Below are 18,467 nucleotides of genomic sequence, written 5' to 3'. Positions count from 1 at the left end.
TCGACGCTCTATTTTACTTTAGGGCCTTGTGGCCATAACGGACGCATAATTTGTTTTATAAAGGAGACAGCGAGAGAATGACGATGACAAAAGTAGGCTGTTACTCTCAAACTTATTCCTCCATGGACCGGTAATTAACATCCACTAGCCGCTACCTCGGCGGAGGTTGAGCAACGGCCATCAAAGCTCACAAACCGCCTAGCACTCTGCGTCTGTCCCCAACCACTGTGCTGAGTAGTACTTGGAACGTGGGCGTGCACGGGGTATCAAACCGTATGGTGTCTTCAGTCTTGTTTGCGCCTTATCAGAATGGCTTATTTAAGGGCTCGGGTCAGACAACCCAAACTACGCCCCAAATAATCACATTAATCCTTCGAGCATGCTTTTGCATATTCATATTTGTACCCGTGTTTAACGCTTATTTAGCGTCAGACTATGCAGAATCAGTTTTTATTAGGTGCTCTTATATATTTAAATGCCAGACAATTCATACTGTTATTGTAAGCGTGGCTTGGAAGCATTTGCCAAAGTCCTGCTTTCTGCAGTGCTGTTTTCTTTTCACACACAAAGGTTTGTTCTGCTATGAAAAACAGTGAAATATTTCCCCTCAGAAATAAACGTTTCAGCATGTTAAAGCATTCCAGCTGGTACATGATAAAATCATGTGATATAAATTTGAGCACCTGAACGGGTCGGATACTTGTTAGTTTGAAAGTAGACATCTGCGTGGATTTGTCAATGAAGCCTCTGATAAGAGAACATGGTGAATACGACACCCTTCTCCTTCCCGCGAAGACATGAGGCTGTATCGACAACAAGTAAGGGTTTTGATCCTTCCTGATTCTGTCCTTGATAAATTGGTTTATAAATTACAGGTCCTTCAGATATTCGCTGGAGTTTTTTTCGCCACCATTAAGTTTGATGATTGCGCTACTAAATGTCGCAATAACATGAATAGTTGACAGAGTTTGATGCTTTAACAGTGTCTTGAATCCCGCAAACGCCGCGCAATGAAACATCGTAATGCATGCCATAATGCACAGCCTCAAGTATTATCCGTGCACGGACATGGGCGGCGAGATCAATGCATGCCGACCGCCGCATTTGTAGTCTGCAATGCCGGCGCCTCATCGCGGGGAGCGCTGGAGCTAGGGGGTAGCTGTGATGAATTAAGCGCTCCCCGCGATAAAGCGCTGGCATGGCAGACTACCTTGACCACAGGCTCCGTGCGTTGTGCTTGGTCCGCACCGCAGTTCCGGGCAAAACGCTTGAACTGCGCGCGAACAAGCACCACGTGCCAATAGCTCTCTCCATTAAGAATGCTGAAAGGCCCTAATGGTTTTGGAAGCCGAGCTGCCATCTGATGGCAACCATGAGAACTATTCGTCGCCTATGAAGTTTGTTAAGAGATGGCGTCAGCCACGTAAGCGAGTGTGTGCCTGGGATGGTCACATTTCCCGCTGACAACAGCAAACGCCGCGAATATAGTGAACTCGAATCTAGTCTAGTTCACTATACTCGTGGCATAGTGAAGTAGAATCTAGTGAACTAGAATCTAGTTGACTATAGCCACGAAGGAAAGGAGCGAGATACTGTCTGCACTGAGCAGTGATGAGCAAACTCCATTGTCTGCAGAGAAGATGGCGAGGAAAAAAACTCTTGCACTCTTAGCCGAACGCAAATATTTTAAACCAACATATGCCGGAACTTTAGGAATTTCAAAAAATAAATAAATATATTTTCACATAAAATATTTGTCAATAAAGAATTCACAATAACGCTTAAATTTATGAAATTATTTTTTTTCAACGGCGCCTCTAGAGCCGTCCGGCGGTAGAGGACGCTAAGGGAAATAATTTCCTATTACGTGCGGTGAAGCTTCAAGGCATTTTACATCGGCTCTAATATGTCACAACTCTCGGCACGCGCGGTACTTTTTCATAACAATGTGGAAATCTTCTCCGACTTTCTTGGGCAATCACAATGTGATCAATGTGTTTGGATCTGCTGACTGCTTCCACAGAAGAAGGGCGGCCCTTTCTGAGCGCGAGCAACGCGCAGCGCTTGTACAGAAAACTTTGGGAGCCTCTTGAACCTACGCAAGGCGGCGCAGGATTTTACTTAATAAACTTTCGAGTTACTGCGCACAAAAAGCGGTGTTTTCCACTAGGACACTACCCATATATGTGGGCTTTCGATGGTGGACACATATGTGTTAACATGGGCTTTCGAAGGTGGATCGAAACGCAGTTCAAAAGCTGGGCCTCCCAATAAGGTCGGGTGATTGCTATTTCTGCTGCCTCTTTGAAACAGATCCTTCGAAGTGAGTCCCAGAAAACCGTAGAAAATGGACGCCCAGCCAGCTTCATCGCATTGGCGACGCCATCGGAGTTCGCAAGAGGATGCACTAACCGTTCATTGAGCATATAACAAGGCCAATGCCGCATTACGCGGTAAAGTTTAAGCAAACGAGACGTTTTTTCAACAGTGCAGGCCTGCGCTTAAATAGCCGCAAAATTTGCGATACAGAATGGCCCCCAATTAGTGAGGCTGCGTACAGGTCACCGATGCACCGCGTCGAATGGCCGAACTTAGCTGATCCGGCTTGAAGCTGCGCAGCAGAAGTGCCTGCGGCGCCCCTCAAGTTCGTAGCTACATACACAGCATGCGAACTGCGCCGGAATGTGGCAAATTCGACATCCAGAAATTTGAGTAACCCCTTTGGCCAAGGCAGCGTGTTCTTCAAACTGCGCTCGTGCAGCTGCACAGCTGCCAATTGGGCGCCATGCGAGAAGGTCGGTGACTCAACCGCGCCCTCTCCTTTGCGGAAAGAAAAATAGGAGTTTGTGGCGAACGCTCTGAGCCCGTATCGCCACTCTGGAAAGCTATCCGGTCGCGCACGCGTCTGTTCGGGGCCGATAACGACCATGGGTTGCTTCCTGTCTGATCCTGCAGGAACCTCGGCCTGGCTTCGGCGTTCGCTGGCGTGACACGGCACCGCGCAGCGTACTCGCCGCCTTTCGTAGGGCACTCGAAGCGTCGTCACAGAGCTCTCATTCGCCGCCCTTGTCCGCAGACCGCAAGGAGCAACGAGACTTGTTCCGCGACCTTGAGGATCGTTGAGGGAAGCCGGCGCCTCGGACAGCTGCGCATTCGTTCCTCCTGCTGCCTCGTTTCTGCGAGTCTGGTGCTAGATCATCGGCCTTCAAGCCACCGACTTCGCACTACGGCCGGCCGATTGGATCTCAACCTGTGTGGTCCCTTCATTCAAAATGCCCAGTCGTCTAGCGTTGACATTTTTGTTGCTTGCATTGACCGCCCCTCCGTCGAGTGCAACAACTCCCGGTTCGACCAGATGCAAAGACCAGTCTGGAAGGAATGTTGACTGGTAAGTGTCCACACTGCCAGGGATATCGACATCGCAACTGCAGCCACTTAGAGCCTGGAGAGGCTCACGCTTGAGATGAACACTCAATCGTGGTGGCTCATATATTTCGAGTTTCAAATTATGGGTTCGACACGGCAGCAATTGTTAACTGAGAGAAACAAAACTGCGGGTCAAGTGAAATTCTTTCATGTCAAAGCATTCAGTGGTTAGCTATCAAAGCTATCGATGCATATTTATCTATATATGGTCACCTGCTCGCAGAAGCTAGCATATTGCTAAAAATTGTTGAAAGAAGCGTAATTAATTCAAACATTTTTGGCATTCATAAGCCAATCTTCCCTTCGTCCACAACAAGCGCGAGCGTATTTCTGCTGATTTAAAGCAACTCCGTATCCACGAAGCCTTTGTACCGCGTTTACAAGTAATGGTGCAGCGACAGAAAATCCGTTGTACTTTTCCTACCTAAAGGGCGTGCGCCAAGATCCCTAACTTCATCTCCACAACGCTAGAACATGCAATCAGAAGAGAACACCTAATAGTTAGTCGTTAGTATTACCTGGGCCATGTCACTTTTCCGAGGAAAGGAACTCAATCCAGACTAATGAGGCTTAAGACAGCTATGATAGCAAAATACGACAATATTTTTTCCTTGTTTGCTCGTTAGTGCCCATTTTTTTTTTCTGAAATATGGTTTAATTAGTGTTAGCCTAAACCATACTTTAACAGATTACCCAGCAAGTACCCGTTACCTTTCCGCTGTAATCCCCTTTGCCTTTTCCTATTGAAAGAGCAGGCAGCTGTTGGGAAGCATTTCTTGTTCATAACTGCAAGTGCCGCGTCTTCGCAATGAGTTTTTTATCATATATTAAAGCGATTTCTGACAAGCGGTTTCATTTCAGTCTAAGATGCAACTTGTGCCGCGTTCCACCAGGCATGGGTGGATTAGTTGGCGTGCAGTACGAAACATGCAGTTTCAATGCCATACAAACTTATTAGGCAGCGTCTAAAATGCTACATAATTTCTTGATACCTTTGAGGAGCCGGTCGGAATTCTTCTATGTCAGTTTGTTCTTTTAACTAAATTCCTAACCGTCGATAGCCATATTATTGCTTTGACGCAAAACAATAATTGCCTACTCAATTGAAGAAAGCCAGAATTAAAACTACTGAATTCTCGGTATAAATGTACCTTTTTCTTTGCGTGATTTTTACCAAGGCTTAGCTCATTGCACGAACACTAATCCGCTGATTATTTGTGTGTGTTTCTATTCAGCGGAATTTAGTTATTGTAAATGAAGACCAGACATTGAAACTTTTGGCAGTTCATGATCTTAAGAACTGAGCGCAGCCCTGAGCAGTGCTTTGTAGCGTTCAGTTTAGTTTCCTTTTCTTTTCCGTCGATCTTGACTTCCCGTTGCCGTAAGCCGGGATTGACGATTCCACAGTCAGACGGCTAATGGATAATAGAACGGAGCTTTGCAAAATATGTCCATCCATTCAAACCACCTTCCTTGAATTGAAGAATAACAGCTGGACGCCCCACTTCAGCTGTACTGTACATAGTGTTGTGCGCGTGTGTTTTTATCTCTTTATCATGGATATTTCACGCGCGCAAACTGTATATATTTATTACTGCGTAAATAGTTTTTGTGTATATTACCACTTACCCCTATCCCTTCTTCATATCCCCTTTAATTTCATTTCTCCATTCTGCGTGCTATCCTTTATTACCGCTGCCCCAGCTCAGGTGCTTCAGCGTCGATGATGGATGCCGAGGCTAGCAAAAATCTTTTCTTTCCCTTTTTTATTATTTTAATGAAACCACTTACTATACTACTCCCTTGAATGCATTTAATGGAAAGCTTTTAAAATCGAGAGCTTTACTACTACCCTCCGTAGCTTCTTCGCCGTGCGCGCGTGTTGGACCTTAAACCGAGGAGAAACCACGTGACAGCTATGACAACCCACAGCCGCCGCCGCCGCCGCCGCCGAAACCGAGCGCTCGCCTGTTTCTACAGGCCGTCGGCGTTCATTGTGTTCTTTGGCATTGGCGTTGACAACGTTCTAGACTCCGATGATTTTGAGGAAAGGAAGGGCGCATAACTGGCTCCCTGGGTCAGTGGACGCCTCATCCACTCTTTGAGATACGTGGCGTTGGTGAGAGGGAGATGTGGGCTGCATGCATTAGCGCTGACAACTTTGTGGCAGACACGAGGCAATGCAGCAATAGGCCGCCGCGTTCATTGGGTGACCAACCTCTCGCGATCAACCATTAATTTAACTGCCACCTACCAGTGTGGCAGGGTGGGCGCTGTGCCTATCCAGTGTGCGGAACGCACTCAACGTCAGAAACAGCAAGCCGCGCCTGCTTGCCCGATACACCACAGCTTTCGCTCAATAACCAGATTCAGCAGTAATTAAACTGCAGCTGATTTTTTTAAGCGAGGAGCTTCACTACGCTAGTAAAGCAGTCATCGCGTAGGCCGGAGGAGAATGACCTTGAACGGCCTTCAGCCCAACCACGTTAGCCGTGTATTACTATATGCGGTACAGTTATGGTGTCTAACCCTTGACCCCTGACCTTTATTTGACTTTTGACATTTAACCTGTGACCTTCAGCCGTCCTTTGACTTTTGACCTTTGACATTGGGTGACCTTTTGGTTGACCTTTGACCTTAAGAACATCTGTTGGTGTGATCTTAAGCCACGTGATGACATCCGATGGGGGTGTCGTAAGACCATGTGATACCACGTCATAACCACGTGGTCGTGTGGGTATATAGAACGGCTGTCGCGATCGTGTAGCGGAGCTGCCATGGACGAGCCTCAGACACTTAGCAAGCATGCTTTCTTTTCGCTGAATTCCATGGTTAGCCAAGTTAAGCCACTGCGAATTTTTTTCCTCTTGTCTTCTTGCATAGGTTTGTGAGATAATGCAAATTTTGTAAGAACATCGTGCTTATGTTTTGTCTGCTTTCTGGGTTCTCTGTATTCAAGGTTTATCATGTACAAGCTTCCCAAGATGCAGCCGTCCAAAAACAACTTTGTGACGCCCAGAGGTGGTGAGTTCGTCTACGTGGACTCTAACACTCCGAAGACGGCTCAGACGTGGACCCTTTCCAACCAGAACGTGTTTGACGCGGACAACCCTGCGGCTCACACGCTCAGGCCTTTGCGACACCCGGCAGAGGCAAGGCTACTCCGTGCTGTCACCAGTGCTGTTCCTTTCGACGTTGTGCTGCAATTTGTGCGATGGGTCGTGTCTTTAGTGTGTGCTCTTGAACGAGCACCAAGCTGCACTGCTGTCGGTACATTTTTAACATGGAAACAAAGACAGTTTCACTGCCCAATCCGTAGTGCGTGCATGCGTCCCAGGGATAATGAACAAATACAGATCTGAACAAGACGCTTCCTCACACCTTAATGATTGATGAAGTGACGAATTAGAAAAGAAAACAACTGACAGAATAAGAAGTACATGATTATTTTTGCTTTGGGCAAAGGCACAGTATCTGTCATACTCAGAGGGAACACTAGAATCGGTTAAACCAGCTCTTGGGGAGAAAAGTAGATTTCACTGCGAAGCAAAAAAAAAGTAAAAGTATGCTTACGACATTCTATTCAGAGCGAAAGCACGTTTTTTTTTTTTGGTAACTGATTCTCCCTAGTTTTCAAGTATGAATGAGTGAAGTGGGGCACACACATGACGACTGATTCAAATTCTGTCTTTTCTTTAGTGGACACTCAAAGGACTGCTTTGCTCGGATAAGAACCTCCGGAACAGTGCTGCATAGAAGACGACGCTGAGCGGGCAGTGCCGCGGGACGGAATGCTCGCGCTAGGCACATATACGCAAGACGATCACATACACGAAAGCGACGATTTTTCTAGGCTCTAACGTCCGGATTAGAGCTCTCGCTCTAAAAAACGTGCAAACAGCTCAGGAGAAGGAGCATGCTCCCAGTGAACTATTTTTATCCGCGCTAAGGGCCAGTTTAGCCAGTTCTTGTGTTCCCTCTAAGTATGGCACATACATAAGTCCATGTTGAGAACACGTCTAAAGGCCCCTGCAAGTTTCGATTCGAGGAATTTGGTGCAGCGTTCTCGATATGCCTCGTTCCAGATTAACAGTTTCCAATCTTCTCACGACAAATATTAGCCTGCGCTTGGAATGTGCATGGCTCGAATTTAACGTGTTTTGCAGGCGGCGGAACTGTAAAAAAATAATAATAATCAGGATGCTTTGAACCACGTGTTTGGCATTTTAGCGCAGCACGCGGAGGGGTCAGAGAATCGCGTTTTTTCGAACCATATGGAGAAGATTTTTTGCTTTGGTTAAAACTTAGCACTTCTAGCGCGTTTTATTAATAGTCTTAGGCATCGGGGTGTAAATCAACTCATATAACAGTATTTGTGAGACTCTGGGCGCAAGTTATGCGACTTGGCATCCTTCAATTTTAACTCGGCTGTTTCCTCCTTTCCCTGTATGTACTCCCATCCGTTTGGAGCGCAGCAAACCTGCTCCTTCTCCGGGTCAGCCTCAGCGCCTTTTCGATCTCCTGTCCTCACTCTCTCCAGGGGGTGCTTACTGTGGAAGGATGAATGTGTAACTGGAGGGTGGTTACCGTCGAAGGAAAGTGGAGGGTGTGGCAAGGAATGTGTTGCATCGCCACCGCCGCCCCTGTAGAGGCCGCCGAAGAACAGAAGCCGCGCCGGACAGCAAGAGGGCAGGAGCCCGCTTTAAAGCTATGCTCGCTTTATAGGCACGCACCACGTGGGAAAGAAAGAGAGCGACGATAGCGGCTGCCGAAACGAAAGCGTGCGCGCTGATGACGCACGCGCAACAACGCAATGGTTACTGAACAGATTATGCCACACAGTGCGTAAGCGGTGTTGTGGGACCAAGGGAACCATCTACCGGATTCTAACCGTTGCACGAGGAGGGTGTGGCGAGAGCATAAGAGTGTGCAACCGCAGAAGGGTTGCCAAGAAAACCTCCCGCAGAGCGATGGAATAAGGGTATGGCGAGAGAAGAGGGCGTAACCCGGTGATGGTCTGCGAGAGCCATTCGGGGGGTGGTTACCACGGAATGAGGACGGAGCGTAATACCTCAACAGCTGCCGCTTAACCTCGCGTTGCACAGTGGTGACAGCCCTTCGAGCTTTTACGACGACAGCTATTAAGCGCCCGTTCCTGGGCTTCGCGTCGCAGCAGTAGTGGTAGTAGTATGTAGGAATCACCAGCGTAGTTGTTACCACAGGAACCATCCGGAGGGTGGTTACCTTGCGTAAAAAGGTGCAACTGGTGGCTGGTTGCCGCAATAATCTCCCGGAGGGTCGGTACCCGGGAAAAAAAAAGAATAGTTATAGGAAGAACGAGGGTTACGGGAAGGCGTAAAACGAGAGTGGTTACCGCGGCAGCGAAGGAATCCCGAATCGGAGGATGGTTACAATTGAGGAGGAGGGCATGGCGAGAGCGTAAGCGAGTGTTTGCAGCGGGAATCACCCTGAAAGTAACCCTGGTAGGAGGAGGGCGGCATGACGAGAGCATAGGAATGCGTAACCGAAGGGTGGTTACCGCGTGAAGAGGAAGGAGAGTATGGCGAATGCGCAAGAATGTAGCGCTGTCCATTTGCTGCAGCTGCTGAGAAACGCGCCGCTCTTGGAGAGGATCATCGATGGTACTGGGCGCGCCTTGAGTGGCGAGCTGCAGATGCAAGCTAGTCGAAAAACGGCTATATATGAAAAACTAAAATAGAGCGCTGGAGCCTTGCAGATATCAAAATATCATAAAATATGAATACCCCAACAGTTGTCGCTGAACCTAGCCTTACACAGTGGTAACCGTCGTGTAAATTAATTTGCTCATTTTCTTAGTTAGTTTTTGCGTGAATTTTTGAACTTTACACTGCTGCCTTGTTGATCAATAGAGAGTTTTAGTTTCACGTACGTAGAGAGTTCACGTACGCAAACGTGAGAAGTCTACGTAGCATGCGCGCATGTCGTTTCAAACCCTTTTAGTTGCACGTACGCGACAGACGCCGCGCGTTCTTCCTAGCGCCATCTACTGACAGATGAAGACACTGCTTTAGCCACTCAAACAAGACGAGTCAAAGCCAAGCCAGTCGAACTGCATCGAAGCGCTGCTTCGTTAGGCTTAACAGCTGGGAAATTGCCCTTATATCTGAAAAACAAAAGCTATTTGTCGCTTGAAACTTTATGCGAGAGTAAGAATGGGCAAATTGATGGCGAATACAACAGTTTAGAACACGATGTCGCGTCGAGGGATTAGCGACGAAGCTGTTATCGCTGTGAAGCAGCGGGCAGGGCGCCGCCATGTTTGTTAACGCTTCGTACGCAAGCAACGCAAAGACCGCAACGTAAAAATCCGAATCTCACGTACGTACACGTGAGACTCGCGGATACCCTTTGCGTTCTGCGCATGCGCACTGGTCACCCATACGAGCTCTACGTACGTTAAGCCTCTACGTACGTGAAACTAAAACTCTCTAATAACACGACGTATAACAGCTTAAAAGTGAGAAACGCTAAGCCTCACGTTGTCCAGTCTACTGCAGTATATAATTAAGCTTACGAATGGAGTTCAAGCCGATTTATTTTGTTTTGAGGGGTTTAACATCTCAAAGCGAATCAGGCTATGAGGGATGCCGTAGCGGAGGGCTCCGGATAATATCGACCACCTGGGGTTCTTAAACGTGCACTGACATCGCAAAATAAACGTCCCTGTAGCGTTTTGCCTAAATCGAGATGCGACCGCCGCGGCTGGGATTGAACCCGGGTCTTTCGGGTCAGTCTTTCCAGCAGAGTGATCGCATTGTATCTTACAGTCAAAGTAAATGTTATTGAACGTTTACGGTTCTATCTGATTACATGCAAAAGGCTGTGTCGAAGTCTCATGAACACGGATACTTACAACTTTCAGGATATTCTGTACGTGGCTTACAATGACCAACCACCTCCAGGATACAATGGAACTCGCAGTGGGCATTGCAAAGGTAAACTTGAAATTGAAATTGAAACTTGAAATTATTGTCATAACCTGTCCACACTTTTATAGGTGTCTTCGGCTATATATATGTAGCTAGTGCTAGGCGTACGACCATAGACGTTCATACCACTAGATGAAACCGAAAAATTCGTTAGGGATGTGTTCGGTGAAGTGAAAATTAAGTGCTCTGAAAAATGTCACCTTTCGTTTTGAGGGTTCTTCTTTTTTTGGTGAGCATGGCAGCATGAATAGAGCAGTGTAAACATTAAGATGATTTTTCCTCTGCGGCATTTTTCTGTCACGCTTCAAATCGTTACAACATAGCAAGGGGAATTACTCATTTGGACATTGAAAGGATTTGGTGCATCATACATTAGAATCCAGAAACTTTAGTGCCGAGCCACCAGAGCATGTTTGTTTTTTTCCGCGCTCATTCCCTCGACGTATATCGTCACTTGACTCACACCGAGCGAGGTCGCTTCTATTTGCAGTGATCAAGCCTGCCAGTGACGTCATCAGTGGTGTTCAGCTGCGGCAGCTCAACGAAGCCTCTGTTCTGGCCCTGGCCGGCCTGGTGACATGATACTTTGCAGCACTGCCTAACCGCCAGCATCGTCAGCTGAATAAGCTTATGGCAAATTTGTTGGTCAAGGGCAGTTCGCGTGGTGGCCGCAGGGGTCGCCAAGGGTTTTTCTAAGTCTTGCAAATAAGTATGAGCACAGTCGAAAGTGAACAGTGAATTCAAAGTTTACTCTACGATGCCCATCCAAAACCGAAAGTCATTTTATCCCTGCTAAGCAAAGTACAAAAGCCGTGTTTATGTACCTGTCCTGTAAAAATTAAGCCTAATGCGGTTTCGTGGTATGCATCATTCAAGCCCGATATGTTTGAAGTTCTGGAGAGTATATTAAATTGAATTCGTTTAATCAACACAGTAAAGATGTAGGCGCAAGCATGTGGCTTTGAAACGCTCATACACAACAACATGCGCCTGCTGACTGCTGCTAAGTGTCATGTCACCAGCTCGCTGTGATGTGAAACTGAGGCTCTTTTTTCCTGACACCTTGTCTAGATCATGAGGCGTTAACGTATTATAGGGGGCAATTTTTTTCATAGCGCTGGAGAGCTAGCCAAAACACGTAGCTTTTTATCGGGCGGTGGATGCAAACCTACCTTATGGACCTGAAAACTAGACTTGAATTTTGCATGTGTTAGTAAAATCAACTGAGCGTTGACACACACAGTACCGCCACTCGTGCATCCTGGGGAAATAGAGCCGTACTCTGCGAGCAGTCTCTTTAGGACAGTACTTTCATGCAAAGAAGACAGTGACTAGTCAGTCTTCCCTACCGACCATATGCGATATTGAGTCATTACACGTTCTTTTTTTACGTTTTTGACTTAGTAAAGACTCTCCAGCACCTTTAGTTACTCAAAAGCAGGCCGCTGTCTTCACTCATAGCTATCTATAACTCAGTGCGTTGTGGGGCAGCCACAGACAGAACCAATCCACAGATCATTACCGCTCATTGCCTGCGTTAGTCCTCTCGAGGATGGAGCCCTTGGTGAGCAGCGCAAATAGAAACAGCCTTGACGCTGCCAGTCCCGCTTTTGCTCGTTGAATTTCTGGACTGTTGGCTGACAACGCCTTTGTAGTTCACGTAGTATAGCTTGCCTGATCTCATGTGCTCGTGTCTTTTGTTATCTGCTAAGAACAAATCCGGAGTGGTGTGCGCCCACAATTCCGTCACTGCTCTGCTCAGTGCCAGTACAAGCTTTGTTTTCTTTCTTACAAAGGAGAAGTCGGGACTAAAAGCTGCGGTGAGAACTTGACTGAAGGCCCCGGTTCCTTGAGGTAGTGGCAGTACAGAAGGAAGGCGAGGGTTTCACATCATTTCACAATATCATCAATGAAAAAAAAGAAAAAAGGGAGCCCACACAAAGTCACACGCAAACGAAGCGCTATATAGCAATAACTCCTGAGATGCAATGAAAGGTTGAAGCTGAAAAGGCACATATGTAGATCATGAGGACCATCATGAAGATCACGACAAGCACAAAAAATATACACAGAAATCACAAAACTTACACGCGGTGAAAGCAAACGGTTTCAAATAACTATTTCTAATATACCTGCGAGTAAATTACACTACCTTGTAAAACATCACCATCTACACATTTGCTTACCAATGATCATATTTCTCGATCTTTCCCATCGGCAAGACTGAATAACTTCTCATTTTTCTTGAATAAAATATTTTTTTACTTTATTTATTTACCGATAGCCTGTTGCCACTAGCTGTCGGGTTGTTCGGCCGGAATTCCCTCGTATCGTTAATAGAACGGGAAATTTCTTAGCACGAATAAACCAGCGGACAAGACACAATTAAACCGCCCGGTTCTATACTCTACCGAGAACAACGCACACACATCCACGCGCTCGTGTCATATTTCATATGAACTCAGAGGAAGTTGAACTGATTCATCATCATCATTATCAGCCTGACTAGACCTGCTGCAGGGCAAAGGCCTCTCCCGTGTCTCTCCAATTAACCCTGTCCTTTGCAGCTGCGCCCACTCTATGCCTGCAAACTTTTTTTATCCCATCCGCCCACCCAGCCTTCTGCCGTCCTCTAATACGCTTGCCTTCTCTTCGAATCCACTCCGTTGCACTTAAGCACGAGTGGTTATCTTGCCTTCGCATTACGTGCCCTGTCAAAGCCCATTTCTTCCTCTTTACTTCAAACAGGATGTCATTAACCCGCGTTTAATTCCTCACCCACTCTGCCCGCTTCCGGTCTCTTAACGTTACACCTATCATTATCTTTCTAGTTGAACTGATTATGAAAGCGCAAATCGGCACTTGCAAAGACCTATTTTTTCCCGCCTTGCTTTGGGTGGATTTGTGCAGCATATGGTGCAAACGTATTTCCGGAGCAGCACGCGAGTGAGTTTACCATCCACCAGAAATTTTGAGGAGTTTTGCCACTCAGCTAAAGTCCTGCATAAATTAGGAATGAGAGGATCGTAGTAATTCGAGTGTGTAGAATGCTCACACAACTAGTTTTCTCAACCTTTTGTCGCAGGTGTGGTGGTCTTCGACAGCTCGACGGGCGCGTGGCTGCTGCACAGCGTGCCGCGGTTCCTGGAAGGCATCGGCACCGGTCGCTACAGGTTTCCTGAGAGCGGCCGGGAGAACGCGCAGCTCTTCATGTGCATCACTTTCCCATCCTCCGAGCTTGATTCCATTGGTACGAGGGAAGGGGAAAGGTCGTTCCGTGGCCGCTGGCGCATGCTATGCCAGTAATGCGCAGTACAGTTGACTTCGTCTTCGTGTCTATTGCAATGATTTATTAGCTCGAATGTAGATTAGTGTATGTACCCAGCACGAAGGCGGCCATACTTCCTACACCTTGAGTAAGGCCATAGCACGAATAGTGAGGATTGTTAATTTGAACTAAACTGCAGCTTAAAAGTGGTTCTGCGGATTGAGCTGTCTCATGACTTCCCACTGCCACTCGATAACCTGCTAACTGGGGCGTGGCTAACAATTGGATAGATTAATTAGTAGCCACACTCGAAGCATGCAGATTTCAGGTGCTCGTATGGCTCGCGGGTAACTTCCTTCCAAATTAAACGCTCTCGCACTACTAATGCAGGTGTACACTGTGACAGCAAGGCTCCAAAAGAGGGTACCAAATTCGTTTGCCGAAGCCTGCTTGATTTTTGAATGCATCGGCAGAGCATCACTCGTGGTTGGAGCTTCAGCGTGCAGAGTGAACAAGATTGCGTCGTTACGGTCCAAAATCTTGTTGACGTTTGGCGGCATCTTGGTCGGTGTCTCGTCGCCGCACCAGGACCGGCTCACTGGCTGTCCCGTGGACCCTTCTCACTGGCGACCTATGGTCAGATTGGCTTATCGTGGCCACTTGACCGGTGGGAACCGCAATGCGGAAGCTCCTTCAGAAAATTCGGCCCAACTCGAACTGGTCGCACTGCCCAACTCCATCTCCAACTGAGTCCGGGCTTCTCTGGTTGCGTTTCATACCCTTGCATTCTTCTCGCCTTCTCTCGAGTCTAGCCGTCGCTCGGCCACGTGACGCATGATTGGATTCCCTTCCACGCTTCCGCCCCGATCGCCACCAATAAGGAGTTGCTGCCCATTGCGCGATTTACGTGTGGTGATTTACGGCTTGCAGTTGCCCAAACAACACTGAAGCCCTGCAGGCGCAGCTGACAACTGTTACTTTAGTGGGAACAGCTGGGGTAAGATTCTAAGGTTTGAGCGTACCGCGTTTTTTTTTTTCTGAGCGCAGAAGCTACAGAGCAGAGCTGGCATGAAGGCTGCTCGTGTGGAAAGATAGCGCGACACATGTGCTGACCTTGCTAGTAGGAGCCAGTGTTTCTTTTAGTGGGCAGCAGGAACTCGCCGCCCTTATTTCATCTTTGTATTCATCTTCTAATAGTTTCCGCTGCTTCTGGTATGCGGTGTGGGCTGAATGTCAGAGTGAGCCTTAGGCAGGCAAACGGACCCCTTCGGAACGTTTTGCTTTAATCCAGATGATATTGTTTGACTTAATCTTTCAAACCACGATACACGAGGGCTGCCGTTGTCGTATGGGTATTTTTATGGTTGTACACCATAAAAAGTCTACTTTGAACATCGCTTCTTTCTGATGTCAAAGGCAAAAGGAAATGGGGTCGCGGCGAGGGCTAGGCCTGGTGCGCGCTTGCACTGGGCTGGAAAGCGCAATGCACAGCATTCTTTGGAGGAACAAGCAGTCGAGGGCTAACGGCGGCTTGCCACTTCTGAAATCATTACCGCTGCGAAGTTGGGCCGCGTTGAAATAGGGAATTATGGCTCCGATTATTTGCCTAATTCGTTTTTAGTTTCATAATGGCATAAATTGTGTGTTGGAATGTTTACATATGCGTGAGACCAATTGTATGGTTTTGAAAAACTATCTACAGCTGGCATTTTAAGCTCTTCTTACGTCACCCTGACGTCCTAGGAGTAATGCGCTGGGGCCTAGAAAAGCGGGCTGTTGCACCGCTTCATTTTGGACGTAGCTGTAAATTAGGAATACTATTGCATGTGTTGTGGCGCTACTCTCGAACACTGGGCATATTTTACGCGGTTGTGTTATGTGGGTTATTGAGAAGTCGTTTCATCTTTTTTTTCTTCAAAAGAACATCCAGCGTCCGTGCACCTGTAAGCTTCTGAAATATTTAGTATGGTAGACATGCCATCGTGTTCTGCAGGGAAACACCTGCGTATGGAGTACGCCAACGTGTATGCCAAGGGAAGTCCACAGAGCCTTCTGGACAGGCACCCTCAAATGGGGCTGCTCTTCAAGGACAGCTTCATCCGCGGCCGTGGACAGGACCTGCTGGTTCGGAACATTACCAGTGCCGGGAGCCGCCGTTTCTTCAGCGTTGCTAAGAGGGCCACGTTTGAAAAAGGTAATTCTGTAAAACAATCTATTTCAAATGGTGCGAATCATTCAACGCCGGTTTTCTATCAGGCAGAGTCCGGTCTTCCAGGTAGCCAATAGTCGTGGTTGTTACCGCGGTACCCTATACATAGTCAGGTGCAGCCCTCACTGAGCAAATGGAGCACTGCATAAATACAACCTTCTTTTAATTTCCCGCTAAAGATTCCGTACTGGAATCTGCTAAGCATACGCCAGAAAAGACTTACACAAAATGTGATTGAATTTCTTGGCACCATATAGCGTGTGGCTGCCGCCGGCTACTTCTGCATGGGAGCAAGCGGCAAGCGGAGAGCGCCTTTGTTATTTGCCGCTCGTAAGAAAACCATACGACAAAGTCGGTTCACAATCAGCTATTGTGTAAACAGCATCTTTTCGCCGTCTCTACCTACTTGGATTTTATACCATTTTTGCTTTCAGATGGCGTCCGTATGTGACGCCGTAGGTGGCTGCATCATCGAGCATCTTTTGAATAAATAAACTGCTCATTAACCCTACTAAAGCTTATGTCGGTGGTAAGATAAGCCAAAAAAGATACTTGTAGGTTGCTCTTGACCAGAACACCATGACATGTGGGGATACAGCACCTACATCTTGTGAATCATTGGCCATTACAGACAGCTTTCATGTTTAACATGCAACCGCAGAGGGACAAGCTGGCACATGTATTGTAAAATGCGCCACCAGGGTAGTCTCTGGTTGGAAGCCCTATAGTTCATAACTTTTAGCTTTCATTGCTCTCTTCCCGAGTCGCGCGGTTGTCGCACGACAGCTAGTGCCTTTTGTGGGTATTCCTCTTCTTGACCTGTGCAGCTTCATGTGTGTGAATGATGGGGCACCCTGTTTAGGAGTGTACAGAATCAATAAAGGCGCAGCAAGAGCTCTATTCACATTGACCTTCTGCTCGTTGCAGACATATATGCTGCCGTGCTAACAGGCCTGGTGCGCGACGACCTGGTCGTTCAGTCGTGGAGGAACGGAGCTGGTGAGAAGCTAGCAGCAAACTGTAGCCGTTCCTATACGGTAACACACGCCGACCTAGTGAAGCTTTCTCTACTTGAGCGGCGATCGATTACTTTCAAGACCGAGGAAGACCACAGCAAATGGGCAGTGGCTGTGGACAGACAGGTCTTCTGCATCGCCTCCATGAACCGCATGGTGAGTAGATGCTACTTTTCTTTTTGCCACAATTTCCAAAATTCGTAGGCTGAGGTAGCAATCGTAATTTGTGGCTCAAAGTATTCCAGGAAGCTATTTATTTATTCAGAATACCCTCAAAGCCACTCGAAAGTTGTATAGAGGCGTGGGGGGTACGTGCACAAAACACAACTAGCCAGCAACAGTACCCTCTAGCAGAAAAAGCACTTCACCGAAATCTTCGCGTAAGAGCTGCACTTCAAATATTTATCAAGCTTTGTTTATATTTGTGGTAGCTAGTTGACTCTGCTTCCTTTATTACGACTGGGACAATACTGACAATCGTCCAGCAGACTGATAATTGCATTTCAAAAACGCCGCCAAAAATGTGCGTACACCCGTGTTTCCCCGCAGGAATCACAACTAAGACGCGGCGGCGAAGCAGTCTGCATAGAAGACAGCCTTCTGGGCAAGCTATTCCGGAGGAGCGCCATTGTTAACACGGGCTGCTCTCTTGACGGAGCCGGCCGGGTGGCCGCACCTGCTCAGTCTCCTGCTTCTCCGGCGGCGACCAGGAGGCAGCGCAATACACAGCCTCGGAAGAGAAGAACCCGTGTCTTGACTGCCGCACCAGCCAGCGCTGGTTCTAGCAAGCCGAGCATGCGGCAGTTCTTGATGGACGTTGCCGTTTCCACGCTGTCGAAGCTGACTCATCCCCATGGGCGTAAGCCGACCAGGCAGTCAAGGAATCAGCACGCGAAGACAGAACCACCGCTGATGGATCAGTTCCTCAACCTCCTCCGGTCGTAGAGCTTGCCGTTGTTGAGCAAAGCGGCTCCGAAAGCGCACGTTTATGCGCAACACGCCCACACAAAGAGTTCGTGCATAAGGAGGACAGCGGGAAAAGTTTGAAATTTTTGCCCATCGTACACGTACCCAATGAGCAAACGTCATCTTTGTGGCTGACTATAGAAAGATTTCGCGCCCTTGCTGACCACGCCATCAGATGTAGTCTCATGCCCCTATGGAACCGTTCTTATTACGAGCTTTATCCGGCGGCATAGCACTTGGAAATATGGTTCTTGGGGGGCTGGGGCGAATATTCCCGCCTAATGTTCAGTGTATGCAATATATCTGACAGTGCGAAAATTTCAAAGTCGATTTGAATTTCGGCGATAGATGTACTAACTGCAGAAAATAGCTTGCCTACTACAAGCCGGTGTTGCTTCATACAAAGGACGGGATATCGGATCATGTCGGCAAGGTTCGGAACTGCCTCGATGATTTAGGCTGTAAAGGTGTAAGCTCAGACTAACCCATCCACAGCCACGAAACGGCTGCACCAACGCGTTTTGGTGCCATTAACATTCACGGTAAACTGCACGAAATAGCTTACGGACCGGACGCTGTGCACGTGTATAAAGTTGCCATTTTCCTCCAAA

General features: G+C 47.6%; 2 protein-coding genes across 2 annotated transcripts in view; both read left to right on the top strand.

Moving 5' to 3' along the window:
• LOC144094447 (disintegrin and metalloproteinase domain-containing protein 10-like) overlaps nucleotides 1–3,123 on the top strand; it is a 20,461-nt gene extending 17,338 nt beyond the window's left edge. Inside the window, exon 4 of the mRNA XM_077628382.1 lies at nucleotides 2,956–3,123. Within this exon, the coding sequence (XP_077484508.1) occupies nucleotides 2,956–3,123 (168 nt within the window). The remainder of the gene's footprint in view (nucleotides 1–2,955) is intronic.
• LOC144136195 (plancitoxin-1-like) lies at nucleotides 2,869–18,467 on the top strand. Its single transcript, XM_077668278.1, has 7 exons — nucleotides 2,869–3,388; nucleotides 6,386–6,578; nucleotides 10,331–10,403; nucleotides 13,483–13,647; nucleotides 15,659–15,859; nucleotides 16,802–17,046; nucleotides 17,440–18,467. Exons 1-7 carry the CDS (start codon nucleotides 3,273–3,275, stop codon nucleotides 17,833–17,835), a joined length of 1,389 nt encoding a protein of 462 aa, XP_077524404.1. The 5' UTR covers nucleotides 2,869–3,272; the 3' UTR covers nucleotides 17,836–18,467.

Source organism: Amblyomma americanum, chromosome 6 (genome assembly GCF_052857255.1).
Source record: "Amblyomma americanum isolate KBUSLIRL-KWMA chromosome 6, ASM5285725v1, whole genome shotgun sequence".
Lineage (NCBI taxonomy): Eukaryota > Metazoa > Arthropoda > Arachnida > Ixodida > Ixodidae > Amblyomma > Amblyomma americanum.
This window is presented reverse-complemented; position numbering and strand designations above follow the sequence as displayed.